Genomic DNA, 17,815 nt, shown 5'->3' on the forward strand with positions numbered 1-17,815 from the left:
AGGACTCAGATAGGATCTTCAGTATCCTCAGATAGGATTCACAGTAAGGCGTGGGCTATGATGGTATAGTTCTGTAATGGCAAGACTATTCCCCACCTCCTTCACCCCCTCTTTTCCAGAAGTTTTTTAGCTTTTGGTTGGACTGTCATTTATCTTTAAACTAAACCCAGATAAGAGTCTGACACTGGAGAAGTGCAGGTGGCTGTCGCTGCTCGGATTGGTAGACTAGAGCCCCACCCTATGTTGTCAGTGACTTCAGCGGTGCAAGAACAGGGCCAGGCTCCTCCGCTGCTGTGAGTTCATCTTGGTGAGAGTTCTGAGTGGGAGAACTGGTACAGAGTCATCTGCGCACATAATTAGTGCCCTTTACTTTCTGTTATTGCTTTATTTGTGCTACAAAAGTCAAATGTCCATAAACAGTTTTTCTGAACATAAAACTAAGCGATTTTATACATACACAATTACATACATATAGCATTTATAAGATGTAGTAAAAAAGGGCACTGTTGTTTGGATGTGATAGAAATTGGATACCATGATAATTATACAATGTTAGTTATACAGACTAGTGTGCATAGTTACATTTTATCCAGACAGTTGCAACAGATATTGCCCCAAAACGCAGAAAATACAGTTGTGAAGTGCTCTTTTTTTCCACATCCCCACCCACCCTCTGGTTCAGTGGCTTTGGACTTGCAGGAAGGCTCAGTCTTTTTCCATGTTCACAGAACAGTCCTGAATTCATCAACAATGAAACTAGGCACATGTGCTTCAACAACCTAGCAGAAATGGAGAAGAATAAAGTCAATTTTTGATAGCCATATTCTGCCATAAATACAGCAAACACTGTCTAGAGAAAAATCACATGTTAATTGGTGGAGGGTCACACAGACCTACGTGAACTACCTAGAGTCTACTTCATATACTTAAAGACCCAGATTATTTTCTGAAGTGATTACTTGATGCATATCTGGGTGGGAAGGAAGGGCACAATGTTGGGAAACTACAGCCTCAGTTTAAGTCTGAGCAGACCAGTGGGCTTTTTAACTTCAACTACCTGACTGTCAACCCATTGAAACATCATTCAATAATTAAGTCTATGGAACACAAGCGATTTCCGTTCTGCCTCCTCATACCCAAACATCAAAACTTCTCAGCTGGCATCACAAAATAATTGAAACAGGAGAGAATCTCAACCCACATTTCCCCAGCCTTTTACCTGCAAGTATCACTTAGCTGTGCCCCTTTTCAGGAACAGCAACTTTCTTTAACTTTTCATCTTGCTAACTGTGTTACAATCTAGACCAAATGGTTTGACAAATAAAAGTTTGGCCAGATGCGTAACTGTACACTAGGATAAATATGCTTATTGTCGTGCTATAAAGTGAACTTTAGTGGGCCCAAATTATCATGAATTTTTCCCATGTGAAAAGCCTGAGAAGACAGTTTATTTTCTTGAGGAAAAATCGGCAACTACAGGACTCGTTTTGCCACGTACAGAACATATTGATAAACCCCTGCTTCTAGATAGAAGCCAAAGCATCCCACATTTCGTGTTTTCACTTAAGACTGCAAAATGTCTTGTAACTGCCATTTCACTTCTTTTTGATCATCAGCTCTAGGATACAAATTGGCTTCTCCAGGGGTTCATAAATAAGAAGAATAAGCATTTGTAAGTGAGAATGACAATAGATATGAGGGCAATTATACAAAGCCATGGGTCTGTGACACACATGCATACCCTTTATATAGAAGGTATAAATTAAAAGGATTTCTAATGATGCTCTCCCACTGAATAGCAGCTTTATGTGCTCTTTCAGCAGCTTTGTGCTGAGCACCTCAAGGTTGGCTTGTACTGAGGCAGTGACAGGCCTTGGCAACGATGTGGTTGAGCATACCCTGCCTGTACCTACCCAACCACCCACACCAGTGGACATAATCCAGGCCTGAAAGCTCTTCAGCAAGGCTAGTTCACGCTTGCCCCCAGTGGCTGCTCTTGGGCATGCCAGAGCCCAAGTGCTGGAGAGTGGGTGCAGAGGCATGAGCCTGGAGTAGCTCCACAGATCTACTTTGGGATCTGGAGCGTGCCTAAGAGGTGTGAGGTATACTTGGTCCCATCCTCGGCAGGACCAGCCACTGTCATAGCACAGACAAGCCCTTGGAGGATTCAATGCAACTTATTCACAATTCCTGGTCCAGAGCAAATGAATATTAGGAAACTGCTAGAAACAGCACCTACTACACACAACAGCATGAAGCAGATTTAGTTCTTTTAACGGTGTAAGTCAGTAGAACAGATGAAAATGTGCAGAGTCCTCCCTAAAGCGAGGAAAAGATTATGCAGTTCGCCCAACTCTGGATTTTCATTAAAAACTAAGGACAGGAAAATGTAAGGACTAAATACATAAAATACAAGTTGACACACAGTTATCTTAGACTAACAGTAGAAAATGTGCCATATCCTCACTTAGTGTAAAAATCAGTGTTATTTCATTGGCTTTTATGTCAATCCTTCTTATATTAGTATTAATGCTCCTCTAAGTCCCAAACTGAAATCAGAGTTCTCTTACTTACCCTTCTGGGTAACTTTGTGTAACGAACATAATCTTCCAGGAACATAAGGGCACCCACTACATCGGCAGGCATTTCTGGTATCTTCTGGCTATTATTAACACATACACATTAATGAACTTCAGGCCTCTAGACATGGTGGTTTTGATCAGCTACCTACATAAGTAAAATATTAGGAAGTGCTAAGCTATTTATTCAAGCTGGTCAATATACTTTGCAATTTTACAAGAATGGCATACTTTGATGTAACACTTGAATTATGAAGAGGAATACTCTTAAAAATTAATGCAAAAGGTAATTTGAAGCCTAACAAAATAAGCAGTAAGAAAAGTGAGTACTCCATACCTTGTGCACTGCTCCATTGTTGAGCGAATAAACTGACCAATCAGAGCCAGGAACTGTTCCGTGTATCGTGAATGAAATTGTTTCAACAGCGTGAGGAGCCCAAGCACCAACGGGAGCCAGTCAATTTGGTCTGCTGGCTTTCTGCACGCTACTCCTATACAAAAATAAAACATTTCCCCCTCTTTTTTGATAAAGCAGAACACATCCTTAATATCCGAGCTAAACTATGGTTTATTCACAAAAGGCTTCATTATCAGGCCTTTGCTTGTTTTTCATGAGCAGAGTTAGCCCATGTTAGTCTAAAGTTAGGCAAAAGGCAGGGTAGAGATGCAACTTATAACTAACTGAATCAGACATGCATATATTGGGGGTACCAAATCCTTCAAGTCAAATCCACACCCAGCCACTCCAAAGCTCTATGCCTCACATTTGGTGCCTCACAAGGGACCTCAGGGGGTATATGGAAGTGCACCACTAAGATGCTACACCTGTTTGCTGCTTTTGCAGCTTTTATGGTACTGTTTCTCAGATGAGTTGTGAAGAATGACTGATGAACTCTACTTGATCGGAGAAACAGTGCACTTTGATGCAAAAGCCACAGTTAACAGCTGAACAACTATTTCTTAATGCAGCAACCTGTTTTGAACTAAGTAATTTGTGAGCGCCCCAGATATGAATGATCTGGGTTCTTCTCCATTGTACAGATTCCTTACAAACAAATGTGGCAATCCATATTTCTTTCACAGCAAATAACTTACTTGCATGAAATGAGGAACAGTACTGCAAGCTGGGCATCAAGCACTGGGGAACTTGTATATTCTATTTCTTGAGCTTCGTTTTGTGCATAAAGATATTACTAAACATTTAGAAACCAGTCTCATACCACTTTATCATATTTGGAAAAATACACTTAAATTGTAAGTTACAAATGGGATAGTGAATCTATCAGTGAGGATATGAAAAGTTTGTATAAACCTAAATGTACTTGTTCTATTTATATAATAGCAATTCATATAATACCTAGGTTTTTGTTATATTGCAGTTTGGGCAACTGGGAAATCAGGAACAGAAAGTTGACAGTGGGGAAATAAGGCAGCCGCTTTGTTGTTATGTATATCTGGAAAGGAAAGGAAAAAAACAATAGTTTTTACATAGTTAACATAAAAGCAGTTTCACATGCTTGTAACTGCAATATCTGAAGACAAACACAAAACACCACAGAGCTTGTTTGTGTTGGAATATATATAAAAGATAATATATAAAACATACACACACACACACACACACTCTGTATATTTTATAAATATATATTATATACACAATGCATTTATGCATAAATATATCTTATACTAGCCAACTGCCTGTCAAGAATGACGGGGGGGCGGGGGGAAGGAAGGGAGGGATGGAGCGCTGCCACCTAACGCCCCATGCTGTCTGGTTCTAGGCGCAGATTCGTAATCATGGCAGCATTCCCACATGCTTGGAGCACTCGGATTGGCTGTTTCCGTCAGCCAATCAGAGCGCGAATAAAGCATTACAGACAGACTTAGGCTTTTATAATATTAGAATAAGTAAATAAAATACATATATTATAGATACACAAATACATGTATAAAAGAACATTGCTAACCAAGTTCAAGTTTTCTGGAAAGGTAACAACAATAAAATGGTTTTGGTCATAATTTGACACACTGCCAGATCTCACAGGAAAGTATGACTCTGACCTTATTCAATGGGTTACGAATGCCTGCTGCTTCTAGATAGGCAGTGATTTCATACAAAAGTGTGTTTTCTTCTTTTGGGTAAGGCAATGACGGATTCTGATAATGGGCTTCAATGTCAGCCAAGACTGCTCTAAATGCCAAAGAGAGATATTTTCATTTAAAAGTGGTTAATTCAATTGTGATAGTAAAAGAAAAACTAAGACCAGAAGGGATCTCAAGACATTATCTAATCCAACTCCTCCAAACCTTTGGTTCACAGCAGAATCATCCTTTTCTAAACTATCCCAGGCAAACGGTTGTCTAACCTGCCTTTAAAAACTTCCAGTGATGGTGATTTCACAATAATCCCTTCCAGTACTTCACCACCCTCATGGATAGAAATTTATTTCCAGCATACAATTTAAATCCTCTTGTTGTCATTTAAGTCCATTATTTCTTAGAATCATAGAAGTAGGGTTGGAAGGGACCTTGCAGATCTTCAAGTCTGACCCCCTGCCTGGGCAGGAGAAAAACTGTGCTCAAATGACTCCAGCCAGGTAGGCATCAAGCCTCTTCTTAAAGAGCCCCATAGACGCAGAGAACAAATATCCTCTTTATAAAACTCCTTTCTGCATTTATCCAATCCCATCTTACTCTTTTTCTCATCTAAATAATCCCAATTCTTCAAATTTTTCTTCGTCAATTTCTATGCCTCTATATATCATCCTCAAGGCTGATACTATACACTTCAGTTGAGAAAGAGGAATCCTGCTAACACGAAGAAACAAGTTTCCTACAAATGTTTTCTTTAGCAATTAAGAACAATAATAATAAAATAAATACTGCTGTTAATTTTTTTGGATGCCCATTTTACAAGGCACTTTTACATGTGCTCCACGGGTGTGTGTGTGTGTGAGGGGGGCAGTGTTTTAATTAGAGCAGCTCCGAGAGCCACTTTAATTAAAGCACCACTGCATCTTGTGTATCAGCATCCCCGCACTTAAAAATGGCAGTGTGGGTGCTTGAACTAAAGCTCGTTCAACGATATACAACACGCAGAAAGCCGCTGGAATGCAGCAATTGCCATGCTCCAGAAGACTCAATTAATCAAATCTGCTCTGATGTGCTGGAATTCCAGCACGCTGGAGCAGCCTCTGCGCTCATGTATAGGCACCCCTGTATTCCAGGCACAGCACATACCATGAGCTGTCCAATAAGAAGGGGTAAAAGAAGTGTAGAATTTGGTGAATTTTATACTAATTGACTGATTTTATCTTATTTCCAAATTGGACTGGAGTTTTAGGTATGTCCAAATGCTAAAGACATTAAAAGGCATCCTTTCATTGATGGTTGAATGACTTTATCCCTGAATTTTATCTGAATCTGAAATTTAAAAACTTAGCCTGCATTTGGCTTTGTTTCCCTCAAGTTAGCTCATGTCACAACAACAATTAACATTGTAATGATACAGGCTGCTCTTCAATGAATTTTGCTTCTTACTTATTGAGATTTTCCAAAGCAGCTGCCAAATGCTTGGAGTCAAACCTGCAGGAGTAATTTAATTCATTGGTAATCTGTTGTCTTAAAATCTGCATTTGACCAACCTGTTAAAAAAATACAGTGAAAACGAGAAGTTTAATAAATTTTTTTCAAAACAATGAAAAAAAAAGATCGATTGTAACAATTTACAGTTGTATAAGGCTGTATATCGAGGGGGACTTAATTGCTTTACATATATATGATTCATTTGTGGGTATATAATAAATATGTAAAAAACAGACACACACATACACACATACCATTTCTGTGATGGACAAATTTTGCTAAACTAATGTATTAATTTATAATTCATACTATTCTTTCAAGCATTTGCCTACCACTAAAATTATACCATCGTGTAGGTTAACTATCATTTTTTTTGATGCAGCAAAGCAGCTACATTACATAATAGCTTTGGATAGAAACCTGATCAGATTTGAGAGTGTTCCTATGCAGAGGATCATTTCTTAACACAGTGAAAGTATGAAGGACCATTTCCTCCCTAACTCTGATCCTGCACTTAAGCTGTGCTGTGTACTGCCTGGGGATATACAAAAAGATAGCAGTAACGAGACAAGGCAAAAAGAAATTTGATACACGAGATCCAACCAGTTGCGCATGTCATCCGATCTCACAGTCATGTCATTTATTCCAAATGCTGAAATCTTGCCTAACTATCATAAATGTTCACAAGGGGACAAAATAACTGCTTGGTTTCTTTTCTTTTCCCCTGCATTACTTCAGAAATACAACTACAATAATATAAAAGTACTAATATCACCTTATACATCCTTCCTGGGTTACTTAGAGATCTCCCACCCTTGTGCTGCCCAGGTCCAGTTTTGCTCAATGTATTATAATGCATTAGAAGCACACAAGGGGATGTACGATAACTGTAGATTCAACTTTTAGGTGAAAATATGTAATAGAGATCATATGACTTGATGTGCACTTTGTACAGTATTAACTCATAATTCTTTAAACAACTGTACCTTCATTATGGCATCCAGATATGCAGCCCAGATCTTCTGAGTTTTGGCAACTGCTGCAGAATAGATTTTGCTAGAGTTTGCTGTGGCAAAACATAAAAATCAGTATGCATATCTAGAGACCCTCTAACAATAGCTTTCTTGAAGTCTACATCTAAGGTACCTACCTACAATTCCTTTGACTGGACTGACAGCGTTCATAAGAGCTTTTAATGTTTCCTGTACTGTTCTGTCCCTGAGTATATGTCTCTGAAACATGCTGAGGAAATTCTAAAACAGAAACAGACATGCAGACTGATGCTTTATCCTGGCAGCATGCAGGATGCTTTATTGTAGTGAGTTCAATGGCAATTTTATTATCAGAACAGGAGCAGGGTAGGAACTCTCTCTGAGACACAGAGCTGAATAATTCCAGCATGAATCTGTACGTTTCCCACTAACTGTTATTCTGTACTATGACAGTAGCCTGATACTTGTATCAGTGATTAATAGAGAAGGCATCAACCATATGCTTACTTCATTTCACATTTAAGCAAAACCCACTTCACCTATACTCTGGTTGTCTCCTTTATTTCTTCCCAGAATATAGCATTCATTTAAGCTGCTTTAGAGTCATGAAACAAAGTTTGTGTTTCAAGTGCTGACTTGGTAAGAAAAGGAATTATACAGAATGGATACCTTCTTACTTATGTTAGGTAAAAATAAAAAAAGAAAGAAAGAAAATATACCACTCTAAGCATAAATTGTCTAGCTCTTTGTACAGGTAATATGGTCCCCATTACACCTGGCCATGAAAACTGTACTCCTTTTGAGTGAGTGCTGATTAAACAGTAGATTAAAATGGGCAACTTATGGGGAAGAAGCAGCTAGAACAACTTTTAATGTTTCAAATCTGAGGGCTTTTGTCTGTGAAAAAATGAACATTTGGGCTCAAATTTTTTTATGTGAAACTTCTATAAAAGGATTGGCAAGACATTTAAAGTGACATAAATCAAAATTGTTATTCCTTTAAAAATATTACTGGGCAGTAAAACTCAACGTTCATGAATAAAATAGAAACTCAAAGGTTACCTGCAGCTCCTTCACAATCATGAAACAGAGCAATCTATCCAAACCATTCAGACCAAAGGTGCCTAAAGTGTCTTGGATTTCTGAGAAGAGGCGGCTGTTGGTTACTTCCAGGTGAGTTTTGTTATCATACCATGTGTTCATTTGATCAATGTAACACGTGACTCTAAAAGAAAATTTGAACACAGATAACATCTTTGGAAAAACTATGGGAAATTTCTATAATAAGAAATTAACTTAGATAAATATTGGAGAAAACAGCTGCAGTGAACTAGTACTGCTCTCCTCTTCACTGGGTTGTCATTTGTATTTAGTCCATATGACCCCAATTGGCTAACACGTTGTAATATTTTTGGTAAAAACTGAACCAAAACCAACAACCACCATCTCAATTAGGTATTCTAGACTAATCTTAAAGGTACTGGATGATTTTTTGTTCTTAGTAGTTAAACACTGGATGATGATAATGACAAAGAAAAGATAACAAGCAAAATATGTATTTATTTCAAGGGCGAAAATTTTTTAGTGCTTCAAAGAGATTGGAATGATGCAGTTTATGACTTCTGATACTCACTTTGGGTCTGTGATTTTCAGTATTTCTCTGCAAAGCCGACCGATAAATGTTACCGATTCATCTACAGGGGTGAATTTAGGGATTGGAATATGAGTAGACTGATACATACTCTGCCAGTCTTGGATCTGAAAAACATTTTAGAATAATTTTAAAACCTTACCCTCAGCCCTTTTCAACTTGGCTTCAAAAGAATTCTCAATTAAAAACAGAAAATGGAACATTACGCAAAAGAAAAAGAGAAGGAAAGAACAGAGCTTTCATGAACAAAGGCAAGCAACTTTGAAAAAATAGATCTAGAGGGTGGGATAACAGCATGAGGAGTTGGGAAGGATATTGTCATCTGCTTTATATGGGCTCTTTTGCTAGCTTGCAAGTAACTCTGTCAGGTTTGCTAGCTATTATCAACAGCACCCACAGCTTATCAAATCATCCAAGATTTGAGGTTTAAGTAAAGGCTGGGCTACTGTTTTCTTCATGGGTACACTACTGTGTGTTTCATTTTCTGTTACATTTCACATGATATTTTGCTTTCATGGGCAAGCAGGGGATAGTACCAATTTTATTTTTTACTCTCATAATTTTTAATATTATCAGATTCTAAAAGCTTTGGGTAGGAAATATCATTTTGCTACCTGTCTGCACAGCACTTAGCATGACAGGACTTTGAGCTCTGACCATGCCTAAAAGAAGAAGTTCATTTGCACGTCCAGAATATTACAATAAAAGTTGTTAACCAGCATCTTACAAGCTGGTATGCTCAAGTAACTGGTATGCCAGCTTGTAAGATAAAGTGAAAGCGGAAGTGCCCACCGTGGCACTTCCGGTTTCTCCGAGCCCCCACAGCCCGGGCCAAAGCAGCCTGCGCTGCTGAGCCCCCACAGCCTGGGGGCATAGCAGTCTGTGGGGGGCCCCACCTCCCTGTCCCATGGAGCTCACGGGAGGGGCAGCAATGCAGTGGGAGGGGCAGTGATGCCACGGGAGGGGCAGCAGGACGCCCCAGACGCGGTGGGAGAAGTGGTGGCCCGGGCCACTCAATTAACTGGCATATTTGTTATCTGGAGTCCCCCATTCCCAGGGGATGCCAGATAACATAGCTTTTACTGTACAATGATAATGTGTAATTTTCTCTGGCAGGAGCAGACATAATCCATCATGCATGTTCACTGACAGGAACTAAAACCAAATTTGAAGACACTTATGAGCTTTCTTTATCAATTTTTCAATAAACAGGATGTGTGTACCTTTGTTCTTAGGAAGTTGTTGCATTCCTGTTCTACATTGTAGTTGATAATGCGAGACACTTCTTCTTGCCAAATCTTTAAACCATAAATGTTGACATAGTCCTGAATGTACTCAAAAGATCGATGGTACCCATCCATTGTAGCTGCCATGTCTTTCAGTTTTGGTCTTAATTGACTTGGCTGTAGAAAGGGTAATTAGAAAAAAAAAGGCTACAGGTCCAGGAGATGCAGGATGCAAAAAGAATAGCAATGATTAATATTCCTAACTGCTATAATGGGAATCAACCTATCACAGGCAGAGCCCTGATCAAGTTAAGGTTTCACTGTGTGCCCATTCACGTGCCATAGGAGGCCCTGAACTGAAAGACATTAAAAAAACCCCCCAAAAACAACTTATCAAGGGTTATTTGAGGTCTCAGGTCATTAACAAAGATTATAGCATGAACAGAAATGTTTCAAACTTCCAAGGTTCATGTGCAGTGCTGAGCCTCTGTGAAGTTGAGTACATCACTAGTACTTAGAGCTCAGGGAACTGTATTTCTTAGATACTCTTTAAACTGACTTATGTGAATCACTGCCACCTGTCACAGGAAAACACACAATACTTGCCAATCCTGAGTTTAGCAAGTGAAGGAGTTTTTTTTCCCCTTTCTGACAATTATATCTACCTTCATCACTTGTTTTGTTTTGTCATCTAAGTTAGCTGTTTTTTAATTTCAAATAAAGCATTTCAAATTACTGTATCCTTAGGAAGTTCAAAGGTGTACTTGTATATACAACACCCAAACCTTGGTATACAGTGCTAGACATTATTTTTAAAAAGTTCCAGGGCAACAGAGTCCAGTCAAGTTCCTGAATGGCATGTAACAAAATCAAATCTAACTGTACAGCACCTTTGCTCTAGGGTGAAAGATGAGTCCTCTGTGAAGAGCCAGAGCTACTCGTTTTACTAGCTCCTTCCTTATTCCATCCTCTAACAACTGCTTTGGATCCACCTAGGTAAAAAAAAATACTTTTTTTCCAAGAAGTCCAAAAAAATAATTCATCTAAAAACTTATGAAAGCACACTATCTTTCTAGGAAACTGATTCTCCTTAAAAAGTAATTACTTAAGCTATGGAAAAGGACTATGCAACACCTTGGTGAAGTGCATGTCCTAAGTTCAAACTTTGTTTAGACTCATGCAGTATGATTTAAGGGGCTGGTATATGTGAAACATAGTAGAGTACAATTAAAAAGTATCTACTGTCTTGAAAATGGTATAATTAGTGATGCCATAATAGAGGAAGAGTGGTTTCACTTCAGATGAAGAAAGTTTAAAAAAACAGTTTTGCGGTAACATTAAATATGAAAAGCATTTGCACAATAATTATGTCTTTAATAATCCTGACTTAAGGGATTTAGCGGAGTGCAGCTCCCAAAGTTAGGTACCAAAGTTTGAAAATTTCAGTTAAATTATTTGCTGTTACTTCTGTCTTCCCCTCAGAATTACACACAAGCATAGATTTTTTTATGCTTAAATGCTACCGGCCTTGCATTTATTTAATTCATTTTAACATATAACATTACCTTGATGATGCCAACTAAAGTAGTCTTCATCATAAGAATACCTTCCGTGAAAATTGAAATAGCATGGGTTAACTTGGCAACCTTCAGTGAAAGGAAAGGATGCCATTCATTAGAGTCAAACAGTGATTTAAGTAAAAGGCACTGCAAAAAGCATCACATCAAACTTATTTTTTTTTTATTACAAACTTCCTTTCATACTTTAAACTTGTGGTTTTAACATTATACATTACCCTATCCATACATCCAAAGAATGAGTTTTAATACCACAAATTCATGCTGGCATTTTAAACAGCAAGAGAACAAACCAAAGGTGTTTCTTAAGCTATCAGCAGATGTCTCATTTGACCTAGGACTGATTGTCCCAGGGTTTGACCCAGATCGAAACAGCAGCAGCACTGTCCTTTACACACACTAAGCTTCCAAGTTGCATGGCTGCTCCTTGGCCAGTAGGCTGGCCAGTGGGATCACTCAGTCTGACAGGCTTATACCTCAGATGAACCACAATAACCACAGCGCTACAACAGGATGTCTGGGGAAACAGTGGTAGCATATTTTATCCAGTACACGTCAGAGGAACTTGAAACAGGACAATGGATGTGTGTGTCTGCAAGATCCTGAAACAAAAGTCTCTCTCCCAAGACAAAAGTAACATCTGTTCATAGCCTTAGAGGCTTAAGGAAAAACAGGGTACCAATTTCCTAAAGGCATAAACGGCAAGTAGATGTCTGGCTCTTTTTACTATCTATGTGTAGAATGCCATTTAGGTGAGGGTATGTCTACACTGATAGGGTCCCCCCTGAAGCTCATACCTGCTGACCACCTATGCTGTAAATCCCTATGGCTCACCCCCACTGGCAGTCTGAGCTTGCAAACTCTGCTGAACTTCCAGGTATGCCTCTGATTTGCTGCTCCTGAGCTCTTTTCTGTATTTGTAATTTAACCAAGGTCTGACAGCAGCAATCCCACAATTGCCTGTTCCTGACTTCCACCTTTTCTGTACTTCCTCTACAAGCCTGCAAGTAAAGAAAAAGCAGGCTGCAGACATGTTGCGCTTTGGAGCATGCAGACATTTCAGGAATCACTTCAACAACATCCTTCATTTTCTGAGGACCATTTTTTAAGCATTTTGGCCATTTCTTAAGTGCTTTTTTGGCTGGAAATGTCTGTGTACTCACTACTCCGTCTGCTTCAAAGGCATTAGGAGGGCTTCAGACAAAATGTCTGTTCCAGGTGCAGATCTGAATCTGGCATGCAGAATTTAAAATAATTTAAGAAAGAATAATGCAGGTTTCAGACATCAGCCAGTCTCTGAGAGAATCTCAAATAACTGCAGTGACTTAATGAGGTACCTAGATTTTAGTCTGTATGCTGGCAGTTTGCACATGGAAGTCCCACTCAGGAGTGCTGGTAGAAACTACTGGAACAACATAATTCTGAGTATCCCTGAAAGTGCTAAGAAAGAAGTTTGCTTGTGCTCTCCCACTCCCTCTTCCCCCCTTTATTTCAAGGAGTAAATGAATTTTAATTTATTGTGAAAGTTTCCAGACTGACAACAATGGTGAAGGAAGTTCTGTAGCCCCAGAACACACGACCCAACATCCAGAATGTCTTCCTCTGTCACAATATCATCATGCATTGATCTTGCCTCCACTTCTGAGGAACAGAGGGTGGCATGGTTCTGCTGGCTTATTCAGCCCTTGATGTCTCAGGTACAATTTTGAATAAGGGCACCAACTCCTATAGTGGTCTTAATGTCTGGGATTTGCCTTTTCACTACAAAGGTGATCTAAGATCACTGGCTTATTAAAATGATGTCTATTCCCTTCTTGAGTTTTCAGAGAAGTTGGCAGTAAAGCTTGAAACTACTCATTACAAAACTAGTTGGTCTTAAGTCTTACTTAGTGGACATGTTCACCACTAGTGATACAGGTGTTTTTCACTGAACTGTGCTTACTTACACCACATTGGAATTTGGCCCTTATAAATTCTGCTTTTCAGAACTCCCAAGTTTAACAGTACCTCATATCGTGGTCCAAGCTGAGCATAATCTCGTAGCCTTTCTTTGTCGAGGCGAGTAGGCACTTCAATTATATCATGCGTCTGAAGCTTTATAATCTTGAGAAGGGAGGTAAACATGCTTTCTGGAATGATCTGCAGGACCTTCATAAAAGAGAGACTGTGTAAGCAATTCTGAGTTGAAACAAAACGTTCAGTTTTTGGAAAAGCAATTCAAGAATTAAACAATTGAATCCCAGCAAATACCTACCTTTCTAACATAGGATACCAACTCGCCAGAGTAATATTGAGACACGCTGAGAAGATCAGGGCTGTTTGCTTGATTAATACGAAGCAGTGGCAAGTCAAGTGCAGAAGCAAGCTAGAAATAAGGATTATATTTTAATTTCTTCCTTTTGTTTTCCCCACTATACACTACTCATTTTAAAAACCTTTAATTCCTCCTCATGATCCTCCAAAACCCAAGTCAGAATCATGTGCTTTTGCTAAAAGCAAGGACAGTATAGTTTCTCCATTTGGCAAATTTAATATAAAAGAAAAACTTTAACATGGCAGAGAATATTATATACATTCCTTTTATTCTTAAGCAAGTGTTCTGCAGTTCACTCACTGCAAAAGAAATACACTTTCTTGTCTTGTGATCCTTCCAATATCCCACCCCCCAGTTCTCCTAAGGTCTTTCTCATTCTTACTGTAACAGTAAAACTGTCCTTCTAAAGTGATAGTCATATTAGTCTGAAGTCAGGCAGAAGGAAGGGTAGATTTGCACTTTACAGATTAACTAAAGCAGAGAGGTATAAAATGAGCTTTTGTAAGGCTGAGCTCACTTGGACATTGGAGTCTATTTTCTCTGCAGCTGCCCACTCATGCACAAAACTAGCCGAACACAGGGTAGAGTGGAGGAGGGTTGTTAGAACATCTAAGATGCTCCAACAGTCACAGCGGCCTTGGGACTGATTTGATTTGACTCAACTTGGCCTCCTCATCCCCCTGATATACCTCAAGTACATGACATCATCATATGGACACAGGAGAAGAAATCTTTTGAGAAATGTCATCAGGCCTTTAATAACTTCCACTTCTCTAACGAACTAATGCTGGAATACTTTAGACATTAGTGAAGGTCTGCGATAGCTGCATTGCTACCACTATGACAAACCCAGCCACGGTTTGACCACAGAGCCAGTCATTCCACCGTAGAAGGCAATCTGGTTGGTCAGGCATGACTTGCCCTTGGTGAATCCATGCCGACTGTTCCTAATCACCTTCTCTTCCAAGCGCTTAGAAATGGATTTCTTGAGGATCTGCTCCATGATTTTTTCAAGGGACTGAGGTGAGGCTGACTGGCTGATTGGCCTTCCCTGGATCCTCCTTTTTCCCTTTCTTAAATATGGGCACTATGTTTGTCCTTCTTTAATCATCTGGGACCTCTCCTGATTGCCATGAGTTTTCAAAGATAATGTCCAGCGGCTCTGCAATCACATTAACCAACTCCCTCAGCACCCTTGGCCATTCCATCAACCAACTCCCTCAGCACTCTCCCATCTGGCCCCATGGACCTGTATACATCCAGGTTTTCTAAATAGTCCCTATCCTGTTCTTCCACTACTGCTGGCTGCTCATGTCCTTCCCAAATTGTGCTGCCCAGTGCAGTAGTCTGGGAGCAGACCTTGCCTGTGAAAACTGTGGAGAAAAAGGCACTGAGCACTGCAGCCTTTTCTGCATCCTCTGTCACAAGGCTGCTTCCTCCATTTGGTAAGGGACCCATACTTTCCTTGATCCTCCTCTTGCTACCAGCATACTTGTAGGAACCCTTCTTGCTACTCTTCACATTCCTTGCTAGCTGCAACTCCAATTGCACTTTGGCCTTTCTGACTTCACCCCTGCATGCCCAAGCAATGCTCTCATATTCTTCCCTAGTTATTTGTCCAAGTTTCCATTTCTTACAAGCTTCCTTTTTGTGATTTAGTTTACTGAGGACTTCCCTGCTAAGCCAAGCTTTTCTGCTGCCATACTTGCTACTCTTCCTGCACATCAGGATGGTTTGTTCCTGTACCCTCATATACGTTTGCTAGAGAGGAGCTGATTTCCCCATTACAGGCAGACAAGGCCTTGGATATGTGGAAAATACCTCATTTGATTATCCTTCAGTTACATCATGAAATTACAAAAGTACATTTATATAAAAAATATCATACATGGAGAAATGAAAATGACAAAACCAAACCCAGTTTGACACTAGCTACAAATAAGAAACTAAACACGACAGGAACAAATCTAGTTTGAGAGACTATCCATGCATACCATACAGTGAACCCCAAAGGCAACTCAGTTTTGAGGTGAATATGCAACAACCACACTGTATTGGAGCCCACAAACCGCCACAGCTACCATCATGCCAATTTCTATCCTAAGCACACTACTAGATCCAACATTAACAGCCAAGCTCTATGTTGTAGCCAAATCTGTTTTGATCACGCTGACCAGAACACACGCTTTAAAGATCTAGAGCAGGGATCCTATTATTATCATACAATCCCCAAACTGTAGCCACTCAAAATCAACAAGGCCAGACTGAGACCTCACTTTGGCATGCTGCAGTACCAACCCTGAGAAAAGGACAAGGAAATCCCTTTGGTCATCTGCTATAGACCCCAGCTTGAACAAATCACTAATGAGCTCCAACTGCTCCTGGAAAAGGATCGTCTCAAGGTCACCATGGGGGACAGACTTGTCCTAGTTTACAAATAGTCCCCTAATCTCAAACAGTGTTTCTCAAGCAAAAAGTCACTTAAGGCACTAGGCCTCGCAACAGATCCAGATGCTGTGCCCCCTCATCACCATAGACCACATCTTCACTGGACCAAATAACACAGGTTATAAAACACCTTAGGTTCATTCACCTGCACCTCTACCAATGTCAAATATGCCACCATCTATTTACAGTGCTGTCTACCTTGAAGAGCCAGGGCAACCCCTACATGTAAGAATGAATGAACACTGCTCTGACATCAGTTCCAGAAAGACACACAAGCTGTGACAGAACACTACCCTCTCTGGCCATTCCAGCACTGACCTCAGGGTCACTGTTCTTAAGACAACTAAACCTTAAAAACCAAGTTGAAAGAGAAATTGTGGAACAAGAAATCGTTCACAGACTAATTGTGTTAAGTATGGTCTAAAGAGGGACTACAGATTATTATTCTGTTACCTGGATTAGTTTTTTTGATCCCTTTGTCCCTACCGGGTTTATGAGTTGTTTACCTCTCCCAGCACTGCCCCCTCTTCCCTCTCCTGTCTTTTGTATTTAAACCACTATTTGACACTACTTTGTGCATGTCCTTTCACAGCACCTGACGAAGTGAGCTCAGGCTCATGAAAGCTCATGCTGTACATGTTTTAGTTAGTCTGTAAGGTGCAAATTAGGCCTGTGTGAAGCGGCTAGTATTCGCTTCGGATTCGGCCGATTCAGGGGACAGTGATTTGATTAGGTGATTTGAATCACTGTCCCAAATCAATTTGGCCGAATCTCCAAAATCACCCAGGCCCATCCCCCACCCACCCCAGCTCCCACTCTTTGGAAAAAAAAGCCCTGACTCAGCAGGTGCTACCAGGTTTGAGGTGCTTCCAGGTTGGGGGGAGGCAGGGAGGCACTCTGCATGAGAACCCCCTGAAGCACTGAGGCTGCTGCAGGAGCTGGTGAGTCCCAGGAGCTCTCTCTTTTTTTTTTTCCTTAAAGGGCCAGAGCTGGGGTGGGCAGGGCGGCTGTGCGGGGGCTGGGACACCAGGGGGCTCATGCAGCTGGGGGCCAGTAGGGATTGCTCCCCACCCGGCAGCACCCGGTGAGTCAGGACTTTGTTTTCCCCGAAATGCTGGGAGCTGGGGCAGGCAGGGCAGGCATGGGGGTGTTGGAGGGGCAGGTAGGGGTCCCCACATGGTCGCCTCCCCGCTTCTCCAGCCCCCTCTTCCCTGCCCCTACTTATCAGCTCTGAGTTCAGCTCCAGCTCCCTTCTGCAATGGGTGGGGACTGTCCAAATCACAAACTCCGAATCAATTCAGATCTTTTAATTGGTTCCGTTTCGATTCAGATTCGGAGATTCAGCCACCGAATCAGGCCGAATCTCCTCCGAATCGAATCAGCACCTAAAGCTTCACACAGCCCTAATGCAAGTCTACCCTGCCTTCTACTAAAGTGATGACA

The 17,815-nt window shown here is 40.5% G+C and overlaps 1 protein-coding gene across 1 annotated transcript in view; it reads right to left on the reverse strand.

The window, feature by feature from the left end:
- Nucleotides 1–360: 360 nt before the first annotated feature.
- Nucleotides 361–17,815, reverse strand: part of WASHC5 (WASH complex subunit 5) — a 49,722-nt gene continuing 32,267 nt past the window's right edge. The window contains exons 15-29 of the mRNA XM_019528154.1: nt 13,865–13,975; nt 13,618–13,758; nt 11,599–11,679; nt 10,924–11,025; nt 10,031–10,210; nt 8,790–8,914; nt 8,219–8,381; nt 7,315–7,417; nt 7,151–7,230; nt 6,120–6,223; nt 4,641–4,770; nt 3,937–4,033; nt 2,917–3,070; nt 2,575–2,662; nt 361–779 (exon numbers count right to left, since the gene is read on the reverse strand). Of these exons, the coding sequence (XP_019383699.1) occupies nt 723–779; nt 2,575–2,662; nt 2,917–3,070; nt 3,937–4,033; nt 4,641–4,770; nt 6,120–6,223; nt 7,151–7,230; nt 7,315–7,417; nt 8,219–8,381; nt 8,790–8,914; nt 10,031–10,210; nt 10,924–11,025; nt 11,599–11,679; nt 13,618–13,758; nt 13,865–13,975 (1,716 nt within the window). The 3' untranslated portion in view covers nt 361–722. The remainder of the gene's footprint in view (nt 780–2,574; nt 2,663–2,916; nt 3,071–3,936; nt 4,034–4,640; nt 4,771–6,119; nt 6,224–7,150; nt 7,231–7,314; nt 7,418–8,218; nt 8,382–8,789; nt 8,915–10,030; nt 10,211–10,923; nt 11,026–11,598; nt 11,680–13,617; nt 13,759–13,864; nt 13,976–17,815) is intronic.

Source organism: Gavialis gangeticus, unplaced genomic scaffold (assembly GCF_001723915.1).
Source record: "Gavialis gangeticus isolate Ggan-Ray unplaced genomic scaffold, GavGan_comp1, whole genome shotgun sequence".
In the NCBI taxonomy this organism is placed as follows: Eukaryota; Metazoa; Chordata; order Crocodylia; family Gavialidae; genus Gavialis; species Gavialis gangeticus.